A 17,219-nucleotide genomic window follows, 5' to 3' on the forward strand; every position below is an offset into this window, starting at 1 on the left:
ATGTGTGGAAAGGCAGAGCCACATTCTGTTTAGAGTTAGCCTTAAGGAATCTGCACCCCGACTTGGTGGGACGGAGGTTGTAGGGACAGATGCTGGCCTTGGCTCTACAGTTAAATTACTTCAACTAAGTTATTCGAGGAAAACGTGAAAGGAATGCTCACTGCATGTGAATCCATTGCATAGGGTTTGCATGTAGCACCATTGAAAATGGAGATGATGCTTCAATAAGTAACATTCAGCCAAGTATAATTAATAGAGGGAGGATTTTTTAATTGTTAGGTACATTTTCAGTGGTTAAGCAATCTTGGAGTCTTCTTCCTGACTGTAAATAAACATTGGCTAGTCCACCCCCATGGAGTAACGTGGAGAATGAATGGAAAGGAGAGGAGATGAATGTGAAGGGCAAATGGACGTTAAGTGGGCTGATTCTCTTATTTCTGTTTGTACACGATGTCTCGAGAAGACCAGATGCTTGAAAACCAGTCACTCCTATGACCCAGTCCTTGCTTCCTGTTGGCCTCTGTGTGCCCTTGGGTGAGATACTTAACCCCTCTGAGCTCCAGATTTCTTATCTGAAAAAAGTGAGGAAAATACCTAACTCACAGGAGCAACTTGAGGGGTAAGGGAGACATTCTAATATAAGGACATAGAACATTTGGCATGTAGTTGACACCAGATCACTGTCGGCTTTGCACCTACCCCTTTCTGTCCACTTGGAAGGAATGTGTGATCTGACTGTGCTTCATGAGTGGTGTTATAGTGCTGCATGACTACTGCTGTGGTAACCTTCTCTGAGAAGGACTCAGCACCAGAGGTAAATTCTGGTTTGCTCCTGTTAGGTTTCAGTAAGAATTTCCAGTGTTACAATGGAATTCAATGCAAAACTCGGATCCAAAATATAATACTTTTTTTATATTATAATTATTTCAGTGTATTTTTCCTGTAAACTATCTGACACTAATTTTGAAGTGTTTTTCCAAGTACTAATTTTTTCAGAATGCCCCTAAACTCAGATTCATGCATGCCAATATCTGTGAATATTATATAGCTTCGTATGAAGTTCTTTCTAATGTGACCGTCTTCAAATTAATGAAAAAAAAAAAGGAAAGAAAGGATATATAGACAAATATATTTCAGTAACTTTAGCTTGAAATACTAGTTTATTCTTTTAATTGATATGTATGATTTTGTACGTTTCTAAACATAAGACAAAGGTAAAGTCATTGATCACTTGTTGCAATCACTTGGGGAACCCATCCTTACCTATCTGACACAGGTGACCTCTTTCAAGGCAGCTCTTTAATTGTTGCCTGAATGATAAGAACACAGGAACCGTTTGCGCTATATTCCTAGAGAGAGGCAGGATTTTGTGAGGAAAAAGTGATTTCGGGGCACTCTGGTGTTCCCTGACTCAACTTGCGTTTTATCATATCAAAAAACTTCTTTTAACTTTCAAAAATTTAAATTTGTTTGTATTTGAAAGATAAAGGTGGATGAAGATTTAAGCAAATACTACTTTTTCATTTATATTGACTGTCCTAAGTATAAATCTGGCTTAAATGAGTTGCTTTGAAAATGTGCCATCCTGCTCCCTATAAATATATTTGATCCACATATATTTATAGTCTCTGTAGTATTAATTCATTAGAGCTACCATTAGGAAGTACCACCAATAGGGTGGCTTAAAACAATAGAAAGTTATTGTCTCACAGTCCTGGAGTCCAGCAATCTGAAATCAAGGTGTCAGCAGGTTGAGTCCCTCTGAGGGCTGTAAGGAAGAATCAGCTCCCTGACCCTCTCCCAGCTTCGGGCAGGTTGCTGGCAGCCCCTGGCATTCTTTGGCTTGGAGATGACTGTCTTCTTGTGTCTCTTCTCACGGTGTTCTCCGTGTGTGTGTGTGTGTGTGTGTGTGTCTGTCTGTCTGTCTGTCTGTCTGTCTCCACAGTTCCCCTTTTTATGAGGATACCAGTCAGATTGCATTAGGGGTCCATCCTACTCCAGTGTGACCTCATCTTAACCAATTACATATGCACTAACCCGATTTCCAAGTAAGGTCACATTCTGAGACACTGGGGCTTAGGACTTCTTTAGGAATTTAAGGGGGTTGGATGATAACAGTTCAACAGGGTAACACAATTCCCCACAGGATAGGGAGTTTGCACATATTCTGTTCTCCACACAAAATGGGCCGATCACTTTTATAACTGTAGTTATATCCTATAGTTTCAGGAACTATTGTCTGCAAAGAATGGGGTGGCTTTCCTAGTAGTGGAGCAGAGGAGTAAGGGGGAACTTTGCAGGCTGGTCTTTGAAAGCACTCTCAGAAATGAAGGTTAAGGTACGGGGAGGAAATAGGTAACTCCTATTTTGAACTCGTGTTGGAAATGTTCACTACAGACTTCTCTTTTATTTCCTAGCGAATCCTGTCTTTAAAAAGTAATCTCCCATGTGACAACTATATTTATAGTTTGAGTTTGGGTTTTATTTCCTTATTATAGGGCCTTCGCCATGGGGACCATGAATGTTTATTGATGAAATGGGTGACATGGTCTTGACATATGATAAATACAACCTGCACTTTATATTTTCAAAACATTTTTACATCTACAGCTCATATTGTCCTCAGAATAGCCTTTTGGATAAGTGATTAATAAAAAAATGCAGATATTAATCTTCACTTATAATAGGAAAAAACTGATACAGCCTGTATCACATGGTAGAGCAGAAAAATTATCAGCCACATCATTAGCCTATTAACTTTTTGTTCCTTTATAATATCTATATACTTAATCTAATAGATATTGTCATTCGGTCTTTTCTTAGTGCTTTAGAAAAGTTATTTTAAGGAATGACATTCTGCTCTGCTGCAGTTTATTGTTTGGTGTGTGTGTGTGATTGTTGAGAATGGACTCTTGCTAGGAGCTACATGATATCAGAAAAACCACAAAATAGCACGTACCTTCTAGAGTTGTTCACTACAGTATAAGGGCAGTCCCAGGAAAGGATTGAATATTTCCTTATTCTTAGTTTGTCAGAACAGAAGACATTTTTCACCCTTCTAGGTTTCCCTCCCCTTCGTTTAAAGTCAGATACACATGTAGGTATGTGTTTTAATTAGTACTTGCATTTGCTCTGCTTTTAGGCTTTTTTTACAGAAAAGTACTTGCAGGAGCATCCTGAAGACCAGGAGAAGATTGAGCTGCTAAAGCAACTGATAGCCTTACAGGTATGCCTCACCGGAGGTGTGTGGCTGGACGCCTTCCCACTCCACCGCATGCGTCCGGGGTATTCCCTATGGCTTAAATCTACTTTTTTTCTAACCCTTGGAATCACATCCTATCTAATTGTTTGTCAGAGCGACCTAGGAATAGCATTCCATTAGACTGCACAGGTCGAGAAGTGCCTCCTTAGAGGTGAGATTCAAGTCTCCCAGTTTTCCTGGCCTGTATTTCCAGCTGAGAGATGTTGGCCAGCTTTTCTCTTTCTCACTAGTGAACAGTGGAAGAAAATACAGCCATCCATTCAGCCTAAGGCTTAAACCTCAGTTTCTCATCCACAGAAATGCTCCTGGGCTCAGGAGGTTTGCCTTGTCTGGCAGCCCTTCCCTCGGTGTGTGTATTTCTCTGCCTCATTGACCCAAGGACTCCAGCTCCCAAGCCCTACACTGACACGTAGCATTCTCCTTTGATACGTGCCGCATCTGCCTGTTTACCTGGCCATCCCCACCCGCACTCTTCCCCAATGTTCAAATCTAAATTACCCCTCTCCCTAAACCATATTTCCATTCTTTCTAGATGCCTCTGCTGACAGAGGGGATCCGCATCCACGGAGAGAAGCTGACGGAGCAGCTCAAGCCGCTGCACGACCGGTTGTCGTCTTGTTTCCGGGAACTCAAGGAGAAAGTGGAAAAGCTCTATGGGGTTATAACACTGGTAGGCTTTGTCTAAACCTAAACACTTTCTCCAGTCTCTGTTACCTTTTATGATATTGCCCAATTTTTCAGATGAGTCAAAATAGTATAGCATTGGCATTAAATATACTGGGGGCAGGTCAGAGAAGGCATCGTCTACTATTGATGGCCATCAACCATCCTAGTACTAGATGAGGGGGTTCTCCAACTTGAATAACCCTCAGAACTACCGAGAAGGCTTGGAAAAACTGAAATTGCTGGGCCACAGCCCCAGGGTTTCTGATTCAGTGGGTCTGGGGTGGGGCCTGAGTGCTGGTCGAAGGCCCACACTTTGAAAACCACTCTGTTAGAAGTTGGGGCGCTCCTAATCCCAGACACTGGTTGTTCCTGTCCTATCTAGCCCAAATCTTATCGTTTTTCCTAATATTTTTTATTTTGATGAAAAGTTTACACTTTCACACCTTCTAAGGGGAGAAAGAATTGTGAAGAACATTTCATAATACTTGTAGCTGATTTCATAACGTTTTGACAGTTCTAACACATTTCTCACAGCTATAATTTTCTTCTTTTCCTCCTGAGAAGTTGAGTGAAGAAGTCGTGCTAACCTTTTATCTCCGACAGTTGATTATATGCTTGGTTCCAGCTTTATTTATCTGCTCATTTAAACATGAGTTTACTCTGCTATCTTTAATGGTCTTATTCTTGAAGCCCTGATTTTCAAATTCTCTTTCTTCCAATCATAGCTCTGAATTTTTTTTCACGCATTCCTCTGCCCTGTCCCCATACCTCTTTGTCTACCATATTTTTCTCTAGAGTATCTTTTCGATCATCTTTTTCAGTCATCCAGGTGTTCAGTCATGCATTTGTAAGAATTTACCTCCTAACCTACTGCCAGTTAAGAATTTTTTTCCAGGAGCATTTGCATTCGTCTTTTACACAAGTTCCTAGATGGCAGAGACTGTGACTTTTATCTTACAAGTTTAGTTTTTATTAGACGCAGGTCAACATTTGCATGTAAATTCGAGATAGTGGCATATGAGGATAATTGATCCTACTAGAGACATTTCTCATGAAAATAGATTAATGTTCCTTTACTTCCTAAGATTCATCAGATTGAGTGTCAGGTCTGTAGTTTCAATCTAAAACTCAGCTATTCGGCCAATATTCCATTTTTTAAATGCCCAAAAGAAGCTAAGCTGGAGAACCATGCAGAGTTTTGCTGTTTTATTGGTGCGTAATGAACAAATTGTTTTTTTCTCTCTCATATGGCTGGCAGCAAATTATGGTGAATTTTTCTCTAGTTTTAGAAATAAGGTAGGTTTAACCTAAGTTGTGTATATTATTAAGAATATAAGTATTTGCAATATTTGACTAAAGCAGTACAGGCATCAACCAGTCAGAATGGGTTGCCAGCCAATCCATATGATTGCCACAAACAACAGGAGATCTGTACCTGTTCATATGGGCTGAATTCTAGGCCAGCTGATCATGAGGGGTCATGTCTTCTCCAGCCACCCAACTTGACTGAGAGGAAGCAAAGCCGCACAGGGTCCATTGTGCTACCTTACATCATGTCATCTACGCTGCGAAGATTGTCCATCACCTCGGTGACGTCCTCCGTGATTTCCACCTCTTCTAACTCATCTGATAATGCCCCTTCCAGACCAGGATCTGATGGGTAAGGCTTTGATCTTTAATTGCCAGGAAGAGTGGGGTAACTCTTTAGTAATGTTTGCCTTTTGGTCACCAAAGTGAAATGTGGTCAATTTAGATTTATCATCCTCATAAGGGAAATAATTCAAAATTTATGGATTATTAGCCTTTGGGTCATTCTCATTGTCTGTCTCATGAGGAATATCATTATTTACGTAACGGTAACAACTGTTACGAAAAATGGACCAAAAATCACCCATGATCCTGTCACATCCTGATTTATTTTTTTCACATTAACTCGTAGTCATTGCTTGTTTTTTTCACCATTTCAATTTTCAAAAATAATTTTTAAATTTTTATTTATTTTATGAATGGGTAATATAATCCCATGATAGGAAATTTCAGAGATACAAAAGGATGTAACATAAAACATCTCCCATCAATCCTTGACTCCTACCTAACTTATCACTACCAGTCTCCAGAGGCAAGTGCTGTTAGCGTTCAGGTTCTCACTGCCTTTCCAGCAGCTCTTTATCCATACAGAAGCAACACCTAAATAAATATTCTTCCCCACACTTTCTTTTAATATGAATGGCAGCATTTAATACTCTGTTTACCTTGCTTTTTTCACTTACTAGATCTTGAAAATCATTCTATTTCAGAACATAGTTTTCTCTTTTTCTTTTTGAGCTGCAGCCATCTCATGTTATATCTGTACCATGATGCATGGCACCAGTGCCTGTTGATGGACATTTAGTTGATGTGGCAATGAGGAACCTTAAAAATAAATTATTTTGTAAATGTACAAGTATATGAGAAAAATTCCCAAAGTGAAATTGCTCTGTCAAACCTATATATTTGCAATTTTCAAAATATTTCCTGAACTGATTTCCATAGAAATTATACCACTTTACAGTCCCACCAGCAATATACAGAGGGTGCCTGGTCACCCACACCTCTCCACTAAATTGTATATTATTGGTCTTTTTGATTTTTGGAATCCAATAGATGGAAAATATTTTCTTAGTATAGGGTTTTTTTAAATTTGTTTTGATCTTGTTTTGTATGAAGTAGAGCATCTTTTTATTTTTTTAGTAGCTGTTTGTCTTTTATTTTCTGTGAACTACAGTCAGATATTTTGTGTACATTTTTCTTTTGGGTATTGGCCCTTTGTCTCTGATATGAATTGAAATATTTCTCCAATTTCTTTTTTGTCTTTTGACTCTGCTTCTAATTTTTTTTTGTTGTGCTGATTTTTATATGCAAATAAATTAATATTTGATTTTGTAACTTCTGAATTTTATATTATAATTAAAGGCTTTCTCCACTACAAGACTACAAAAACAAACTAATTATAGAATTTCACTATTCACATTTAAATCTGTGATTTTTTTTTTTTTGGAATTTCCAATATAAAGTATGAAATATGGAGCTAACATTTTTTTCCTTCAGGAGACTACCCACATCTCTCTATAACATTTAGTGAGTAATCCATCTTTTCTCTACTGATTTGAAATGTCAACCTTATTTTAAAAAATCAAACTCCTATATGTCTTTTAGTCTATTTGTGTACTTTTCCCCCCATTTTTTTGATCTACCTGTGTGTTAGTGCAGTAGTGCTAAACAGTTTTAATTCTTATAGATTTTAAAGGTTTTTAATTTATAGTAATCCTTTTCAGAATTTACCCAGTTGCTCATTCTTGGCGTAAGTTGTCTCGGATCCTATTGCTCTTTTTATTGAGATCACGTTAAATTTATGTACTAACTTTAGGAGGATTGATGGCTTTTTGATGTTGAGCCTTCCTTGCCAGAAACATGGAGTACCTTTCCTTATGTTCACATTTAAAGTATTTTAAAGAAGCACATTTATAATTGTGTTCTTTCTGTTTAAAGATACTATGTTTAAATAATATTTTACTAATTATAAAGTTAATATATGTATGTGGAGACATTTTTCAAAGTTCTAGAAATTTTTTTTAAAAATGCTTATAACTTAATCACTCAAATAACCACTGTTAAGTTTTACTTATATAATACAAAAATAGCACATATGTATTTTATACAAGTAGAAAATCATTGCACATGCCATGTTGTGACCTACTGCTTACTTTAATATTGGTGATGAGTATTTAACACTATTAAGTATTTAGTGTTGAATATAAATCAGTGCTTTTCCAAAGGGAAACCTAGAGAGCATTAAAAGGCTTAAAATGGCTTAAGATGCACATTGACCAAATACACTGAGTGAATCTCGTTTGGATCTTGATTCAAACAAACCATTTACCAAAGTTATATATATATATATATATATACATATATATATATATATATATATATATATATATATATATATATATGAGACAACCAGGAAATTTGAACATTGCCCGGATGTTTGATGAAGTTACAGACTCATTCATTTTTTAGGAGTGATGATGGAACCATAGTTATGTTGTGAGGATGAGTCCTTGTCTTGTAGAGATACGCACTGAAATATTTATAGGTTAGATGATGTGACATCTAGGAATCACTTCCAACTCATCCACTGAGGGACGAGAATGTGAGTGAATGTGTATGAGAAACCAGATTGGCCATGAGTTGATCACTGTCGATGCTGAGTGATACGTTTGTTATATTCTCTCTACTTTTTTTTTATGTTTGAAATTTTTCATAATAAAATATAAAAATGTCTCTGCTCAGTTATCCCCTCCAAATATCTTGTTTGAATATTTACGTATTTAATAACTAGTGATACTAAATTTCCAAAAATTATTTGGACTAATTTTTTTCATGAAATACCTGGTTACAGACTTTGACAAGTTTAAAAAATTGAGCTATTCATATTTTTCTTCTTGATTTTTAAAAGCTCTCATATTAAAGATATTTGCCATCTATGTACAGCAAATAGTTTACTAATGATGCTTTCTGCTGAACAGAAGCTTTAAATTTTTGAATACTAAGATCTGATATCTGTTTTTATATTGCCTTATTCATATTAAAGATTAGGGATATTTTTACAGGCTTTATTTTTTACAGCAGTTTTAGTTTTCCAGCAAGATTGAGCAGAAAATACAGAGATTCCCCATATACCTCTGCCTCCCATATGCACAGCCTCCCCCATTATCAACACCCTCCACTAGAGTGGTGCCTTTGTTACAGTTGATGAACCCATATTGACACGCTGTTATCACCCAAAGTCCACAGTTTCCATTAGGTTCACTCTTGGTGTTGGACATTCTGAGTTTTGATAAATGTTTGATGACATGTATTCACCATTGTAGAATCATTTCACTGTTCTAAAGATTCTCTGTCTCTGCTTATTCATCCCTCCAAACTTTATGTAGGAGCAAAACCTACTAATTTTTAATCAAACCAGGGCTTATTAAATACCCATTCAGAAGCTGTAAGCAATACCCAGTATAAAGATATAACATCTTTTTTTAAAAATCTGTCATATTTTTTCCCTCTCTCTCTGTCTCTCCCCCTCCCACTGACCCCACTGTACCATTTGAGAGTAGGTCATAACATACTATAAGAACAGGCAGATTGTCTTACATGCCTATAAATTTGGGAAATTTGACATTGACACAGTACTTTAAGCTGCAACCCATATTCCAGTTTTGTCAGTTGTCCCAATAATATCTTTTATAGCAAGTTCTGGTACAGGATCTAATCAGAATCACAAATTATATTTAGCCGTGTCTCTCTGGTCTTTATTCTGAAATAGTTTTCTTTCCTTGCCTTTCATAATACTGAAACTTCTGAAGATTATAGGCCAGTTATTTTATGGAATTTCCCTTCATTTGGGTTTGTCCAAAGTTTCCTCATGCTTAGGATTCAGGTTATACATTTTTGTGTGATGTTGTGTTCTTTTTCAGTATCATATCCAGAAGCACATAATGTCTATTTGTCTCTTATTAGTGATGTTAATTGATCATGCAATTAAGGTTTCGTTCATTTTATTTTCTTTGTAGTAATTGTTCTTCCCTTTGTAAGTAATAATTTTGAGAGAGATATTTTGAGACTCTCCTGTTTTGCATTAAACTCTTTCTCTCTATATGTGATGATTCTTGAATCAGCTTTTACTACTATGCTTGAAAATCTATTACTGTAATTAAAAAACATTTAAGGAACACTCTTACATGCTAGGCAATTCTAAGTATTTTATATAAACTTTGTGAGATAAGGTTCTTATCTATTCTTATCCTCATTTTATGGGTAAGGAAACTGAGGTATGACAAGGTTATCTGCCCAGGATCACCCAACGAGTAAGTGTAGGTAGGATTTGAACATGGCTGTCTGGCTCCCAAGCATGTGCTGTTTGTTATCCACAACCTAAAGCTGACTATTCATCTTCTACTGTGTGAATTCTGTCTTTGCATGTAGGTTTAATAAGACCTTCTCTTCCTGGGATAAGATAGTCACTAATATTTTTTCCCATACTTTGATGGTCTCATTTCTGTACACATACAAGATGTTCAGTTGGCAGCTGCAAATTCAGATTTAGAACCTGAGAGGAAAGTCACAGGTTAGGATTAGGTTGAGGAGTCATCACCCCTTGTCTTTTTGGAATAAAGTTTGACTGTCAGGTGATCAGTGTTTTGCAATTTGTCCGTGTTCTTGGCTGATAGGTCAATGCTGGAGCCACTTCTGGAGCGCAGGGCCTCGTCAGGTGCCAGAGTTGAAGATCTGCCCCTCAAAGAGGACAGTGAGAACCGGATCAGCAAGTTGAAGAGAAAAGAATGGAGCCTGAGCAAGTCTCAGGTCATTGCAGAGAAAGCACCAGAACCTGATCTGATGGTAAAAAAAGAAAAGAAAAGAAAGAGAGCAAAAGTACCGGAGGTTTCCCAGTGCGTTCCCTGCAGACAGACGTCCCATCATTCACTTTATAGCTCTGAGTCACCAGATAGAAGCCTGTCCGCGGCTGTCTCAGAACTCGCAGCCTGTGGTCGTGTCAGATCTCAGACTGTGCTAAGAAAAGCACGTACAGCGAATCTGAGTCCCTGAATCAATAATGGTGCAAGATCCTGTACCCACAGTGTAAACATGTGGGTTTATGCTTGGAATTTGTGGTTCTCGCCACCATGTTTCATGAGTCAGTCCGCGTATTGTCATTTCTCTTTTTTTAACTTAAAAATAAAAAAAGGTACTTTTCCTTCCATAACCCACATCAGGTTGTTAAGTGTGGCAAGACCAGCTTTCCCTGAGAAGCAGGGTGGCTCATTTCTAGCCTAAATGACACAATCCAACTGTGGTCAAAATCAAGTCCATAGCTGACCAGAAAATAATCTATGGTTCAGGGATGGTCTGTTAGTGTCTCTGACAGGGTTCCCACCACATGACAATGGGGTAAGCTTAAAAATGGCTTCTGGAATTATGCCCTTTAATAAGTTTCTGCTCAGCAGACGAGGTTATTCAGAGCGCTGATGAGCTCAGCCTTCCTCACCGTGAGAACGTTTCCCTGTTTCCCCACCCCCATGCTAGAGCCCAGCCAGAAAAGCTCAAAGGCCAAAGAGTCTCCAGTTGTTGGACAATCGGCTGACACCGTTTCATGGTTCTTCACCTCCTCAGTCAACACCCTTGAGCCCACCTCCACTCACTCCTAAAGCTACCAGGACCCTAAGTAAGTTTTCCTATATATAAATTCCTTATATTCGTTTTACTGGGAAATGGAGTGTTAAATTGATTCAATTCAATGGTAGTGGATATAATGCAGTTAGACTAGAGTTAGGCAGCGACTCCTCAGGTTTGCTAGGACTCACTGAACTTTTCTTTATAGTGATCCAAAGGGTCTTACTTCCCTTTTTCAATTATGAAGGTATAAATGAGGTAGATCTGGACGAGGACCAGGTAGGAAGCAAACATTTTATGAACTGTACCTTATATAGAGAAGAGTTCATAATAAGGACAAGAAATAGACCCATTCTATAAACTACTTACGGTTCAGGCTTGGGGAATCAGCAGTACACACTGCCTGAGAAGAATTACTAGGTTCTCTTGGTACAGAGCAGGCCTGGTGGGGTGTCGTCGTGCCAGATGGGAGACAATAGTCGACCAAGAGTTAGTGATAATCAGATAAGATTTCCTGGAGGAAGGGGATATTGCACCCTTTACGTGAGAACACTAAGATAGTTCAGTGAAATTTAACCAGTATTTACTGGCCACCTACCATGTGTCAGACATTTTTCCCAAACACTTGGGATATATCAGAGAGCAGGGTAGTACCCTAAGTTCTAGAAAATGTTCTCATCTTCAGCTTAGTAGTAAAATCCCTGAACAAAAATGGAATTTTTACCTCAGAACTCCTTGTGAAGCCTTCTGGTGAATGAAGGGTGCTTCATTTGTCACAAAGGGGAAGAGGTCTTTTTTCATTCTGTCCACAGAAACCATAGGATATGAGCTTAGCAATTCGATTGACCAGGTTGGTTCAGGCGTTACTGTGGCAAGCAGAAGTTCTGTGAGATGCTTTGATGAATTCTTCTCTGTGCCTTCATTCACTTGTATCATTTTAGGCTCCCCATCTTTGCAGACAGACGGGCTGATGACGGCTACGGCGCCCCCTCCCCCTCCCCCCAAAAGCAAGCCCTATGACAGTAGCCAGAGGAACTCCGAGGAGGTAGGGGAATGACAGCTGACACTGGGGTCAGAGACCGCCACTCACGGGAATGCAGCCTTGGATTTTCCCCGCTTTTTAGTGGGCAGCTTTTTCTGTAGACTTGTCACTCTAATCGATTCTTGGTTTATTCCTGAAACCATAAAAGATAGGATAGTTTTTAACCGGAAAGAACAATATGCAAGTATTGCCTGTTCATTTGATTGAAGGTCAGGCATTTCTCTGTACCTCGCCCTGGGAGCAGGTACGTGAAATAAAAAGTTCTGGTTTATATGTGAAGAGTTCACGTCTTCTGAGTGAGTGACAATCATTCTGGAATGGTCTCTGATGGGTTCCCTTCATTCATTCAACAAATATTTATAGAGTGCCTACTTAATGTGTGCCAAGTACCCAAGTTTTGGGATATAGCAGTGTCGGTGTATATCAGAGTAACTCAGAGTGAACAAGGAAGTATAAATCATTCTTATTTCCCCTTTCACCTGGCAAAGGCTGTGTATATAACTCAGGTCAATTAAAAGCTAAAGCAGAATGTTAGAAATGTGGAGAAGAAGGCAGAATTGGGAAGAAAGATAAGACTAATTTCTACCTCTGTGTGTCTGCCCCAGATTGCTCCCCCACTGCCTGTGCGAAGAGAAGCCAAAGTCCCACCCCCGCCACCTCCCAAAGCTCGGAAATCTGGCGTCCTTTCTTCTGAGCCTGGATCCCAATAAAGATCTTATCCTCTTTCTGAAATTCAAAGTGCCTGGGACAGCTGACGCCCGAGAACTGGCCTCCAGAAGGCAGTGTCCTCATCACACCAGCCCCAGCCGACTGCCTTTCCTGCTCTGGGATGAGGTTCACTAGCTCAAAACTGGGTGTCCTTTTGAAATCTTCTGTTTGATCAATGCCTGAGGCTATGCCACGTCTCCACTCCTCGGGGAATTCCAGAAGTAGCCATATCTTGTGCATTTTTCAAAGGAGAGAGCGCCCTCACCATTCTAAAGTTTCAACCTCTGGCACAGAGCCCCGAGGCCTACGACAGCCTGGATAAGTTCTTCGGTGATGGTGGTTGTGGAGCAACCCTAGTAACCTAGTCCTTGGACGGATTTCGCGCTTTGCTTCTGAAAAGCTGTGCTCGAGGCTTAGTTTTCTCTTATGGACTTATGCTACCCCATATAACATACTGGGAGAGACCGATATCAAGTACTTTGGTAGCTGAAATCATACCTTTCTAATGTCTACTGTGTCTCTTTGAGGAAAAGAATATCTTTTTAATGAAGATTGGCTGATTTTAAGTGTGCATGGCTGTCATTATTGAAAAGCCATGGACTCCCATGACCCCTGAGCTTCAGCTTCCCCCAACCTGTACCCCCTGGTGGCACAGGGAAGCTGTCCCTGCCCCTTCCAGGAGTCCCTTACATTCCTAATGGCCCTTCCTGCACGGCAGTCGCCCCGTCCTGCTGTGGACTCTTCTGAAGTTCTTTCTTTTGCACACACAGTTTCTTGTCCTGTTACCTCCTCTGAGCTCATATCACTGGATATAAGGGACTTAGGAGCCCGGGTTCAAAAGCTTCTCTTCCAGACCCCATGTGAACGGCTCAACAGCCCTATCCACATCCGATTTTACCCTGGAGAATACAGTGCAATATTTCCTTTTGATTATTTATTCCTCTTGACTGTAGATTTAATTTGATTACATGTTTATGGTACTATTATCAGTACTCCTTTCAGAAGAAAAAATGGGGTGATTCAGATGATGAAATGTTACCTACACGCACACAAACAGCCACACACAGGTAAAGATGTTTTGAGCTGGAAGGGCCTTAAAAGTCATATAAACAACCCCTTTATTTTGCAGATAAAGAAATTGAAGTTGAACACAGAAAACCCTACTACAGATTCTTACTAATAACTCAGCTTGCTCATTGAGGCCACACCCAGATAACACAGATCTAGAAGACAACCCTGATGAGCTTTTAACTTCTACCCTTAGGCCAAACAACAGTGGAAAGGGCCCAGATATTTCTGTACTGCTTAGGTGTTTATGGCCAAGTAGACACCCTTTAGACTGTGGACGCCCTAGGTCACCATGGGGGGTGCTCACCAGGTCTCTTCCACAGTCTGGCTGATCCCCTTTCCTCTGAGACAGAGAGAGCAGAGAGAGAAATTTCACCTCCAAGAATTTGGATCTGCTTGTCTGCCTCTGTGTTTGTGTGCCTGTCCACTCCTCTTTTGAGAGAAACATATTAATTCATCACGGGGTCATGGAAGTAAAACCTCTGAGGTGTGTGTCCTGCATTCCTCAAGAAACGAGTATGAATATTTAAAAATGATGAAGGAGAGTTTAGTCTTCGCTCCACCCAGGAGAACCTGCAGTGCAAGTATGATGGGAAGAACCTGGGTGCTGGAAGTAAACCCGTTTGGTTTCAGATCATCCCAGCTATGTCATCTGTGAACTTTGCAAACGCCTTTAAATTATTCGGAATTTTCTGAGCTTCCATTTCTTCACCTTTCAAAATGGGGTTCATACCTGCCACACAGGTTGTTGTGAGGTTCAAATGAGATCCAATGTATAAAGTAGTAGGTACTTATCAAATGGTCCTCTTCCCTCTGCTCAGCCGGATCTGGGACTGTCTAATAGCATTATTGATATTCTTTTTTTTCTTTTCAGGATAATTTGGATTGTGAGCGTAGGTTAGTTCTGCACATATAGTCCCTCTCCAAAAGATATGACTAGAGATGCAGTGTTAATAAGAACTGAAGGGGATTTTAAGTGGAAAGAACTCGAGAATAAAGAGAAAGAACAGAAAAGCTACACAGGGCATACGCAGAACCTGGGGCCACTCGTGAGAAGTATCCCTGCAGACTGGCTGGAGGAGATTCACATACTTCATCTATTTTTCAGGCTGCCATTCGAAGAGAAAGATGTAAACTGGGTCATGAAAAAAACCCAAACCTCTAGCATGTCACTTCAGAGCAGCGGAAGTGAGTCCTGCAGTCTGGTCTTTGACGAGAGGCACCTAACACCCATGTGAGGGACTGTCCCTTTTTAATGTAACATTTTCCCATGTGATTCCCTGTCCACAGTAATGGAAATACTAGGCGTCTCCTGCCTGAAAATAAAGGATTCCAGGTAACGTTGTGAATAATAGATTACAGGAGACATTGGAAGTTTCATCTCCTTGGGAAGCCATTGGATAGGAAAGAGTCATATTCGACAAAACATGAATAACGTCTATCCTGAAGTCACAGAGGAAGACTGCAAAGAAATGTCTTATGAGTAAATATAGGAGAGATTTGGGGCAGGGAATAGAGACTGAACAGATCTTTACATTCCTTGATAAGAACTCTAGAGTATTGAAAAACATTGAAATTAGCCCCCAAATTGTCACAACCTTTGTGGATCTTGGTTTATTGGATGTTTATTAATCCCTTCTTTCTCTGTCCTGGTGACTCATCTTGCTTTTATTTTTTTTTTTCCAAGAATTGTTTTATTCATCACACATTAGGCTCTTTCTAAATGCCAGACGCCACACTAGACCTTCAGGGCGTGGCAGTCAACATGTTCGGTGGGAAACAGCCCCAGAACACAAAGGCTGTACACCATTGCGGTGTACTGCGGGAGGGGAAAGTGAGTGGTCTTGGAGGTCATGAAACCCTAAGTGCACTGGGCTACTGGGCCGTGGCTAGCCTCCTCTTCCACCTTCATACCTTGACTCCAGAATTTCAGTCATTTGCTCCTATCCGGGAGACCCTTAAAAACTGCTGTTGTCATACTGCAAATCCTTAAGATGAAACAAGAGCTAAAAGCAGAATTTGAAATAACAATCTACCGTTGTAAACTCTTTCCAAGCTACAAGAGTCCTCCTTTAGTTACCCCCCGATCATGGGGTGATTTCTTATTTTAAAATTGAGACTTAACTTTTGTACAAGTGCACAAATCTTAAGTGTTCAGATGGATGACATTTTACATCGGTGTACACTGATGTCACCACCTCTCAGATCCACACATAGACGACTTCCAGTACCCCAGAAGATTCCCTCGCGTTCGTGCTGTCATTTTGTAAAAGGTGTTCTGAAGGGCCTTCAAATTTGTGCCTTCCTTCCTCTCACTTCTTGAGAATAATGAAAAGGGGAGAAAAACCTTGCCATCAACACAAAACAATACTGTGTAAATTTGGCAAGTCAATTTGTAAACAGTCCCTGGGCCTCAGTTCCCTCATGTAAAAAAAAAAATATTTATATATATATGTATATATTTGAAACCATGTGATTTTCAGACCAAGTGGAATTTTAAAATTAAGTTGGAAAACATAAGTTCCTTTTGGGGCGGGTTGAGAGTGGAACTATCAGTTATAATCTACAAAAGGAAAAAGATAGTTTTCCTTTTAGGTTAATGATTTCAGGCTGATTCTTATTATTCAGCCAAAGGTGGTCTCCAATACATGCTGCCCAAATTCATCTATTAATCATATCTTGTGAGTTGTTCATCCAAACCTTATCTAAAGCTCTGTTGCCATGATTTTGTAAACTACTTGGGTTTCAAACATGGACAGTTAGGAAGATGTGCATTGAAATAGAAAAATTTTGTTCAGATTTGCTGTTATTTATTTTTTAAATTAAAATGGAAATGTATTTTAAAGTTCATTGTGTGTTTAGTTTATTATTACCTGTATATTAATGACATGAAATCATTCCTGGACTTTTTCTTATCGATAACTCCATGACACATCACACCCAGAGTCCCTTCTGGCCTCCTTTTATTACAGGTCCTGTTAATTTAAACTGGTACTGTGGGGTCATAGAGTCGACTTTGCCTAGAAGCAATAAAAACTGCAGATTATTTGGTTCTTGCTCTGCCCCCACCTCCCCATCCAGCCCTTTGGTATTTGAGCTGACCAGTTTTCTGATCACAATGTATTTAATATAATAGGTTCTATTTCTTCATTCACCACAGATAATTAGGCAGAGGTAAAGAGAAATAAAGAGGTTGAAAGGAATATCTAATAACACATGGAAAGGATGGGAACCGATTCTCAAATTAGGTTGAACAGAACTATCACCTGG

General features: G+C 39.4%; 1 protein-coding gene across 2 annotated transcripts in view; it reads left to right on the plus strand.

Moving 5' to 3' along the window:
• DOCK5 (dedicator of cytokinesis 5) overlaps positions 1 to 16,794 on the plus strand; it is a 182,212-nt gene extending 165,418 nt beyond the window's left edge. Inside the window, exons 46-52 of one of the 2 annotated variants that reach the window (XM_039876138.1) lie at positions 3,143 to 3,226; positions 3,795 to 3,932; positions 5,422 to 5,588; positions 10,192 to 10,360; positions 11,045 to 11,183; positions 12,090 to 12,176; positions 12,779 to 16,794. In XM_039876138.1, the coding sequence (XP_039732072.1) occupies positions 3,143 to 3,226; positions 3,795 to 3,932; positions 5,422 to 5,588; positions 10,192 to 10,360; positions 11,045 to 11,183; positions 12,090 to 12,151 (759 nt within the window). In that variant the 3' untranslated portion in view covers positions 12,152 to 12,176; positions 12,779 to 16,794. Of the gene's footprint in view, positions 1 to 3,142; positions 3,227 to 3,794; positions 3,933 to 5,421; positions 5,589 to 10,191; positions 10,361 to 11,044; positions 11,184 to 12,072; positions 12,177 to 12,778 lie in introns of both variants that reach the window. The other variant, XM_039876137.1, reaches the window with a different exon arrangement.
• Positions 16,795 to 17,219: the final 425 nt, after the last annotated feature.

The sequence above is a fragment of the Pteropus medius genome, unplaced genomic scaffold (assembly GCF_902729225.1).
Source record: "Pteropus medius unplaced genomic scaffold, Ma_sr-lr_union100, whole genome shotgun sequence".
NCBI lineage: Eukaryota > Metazoa > Chordata > Mammalia > Chiroptera > Pteropodidae > Pteropus > Pteropus medius.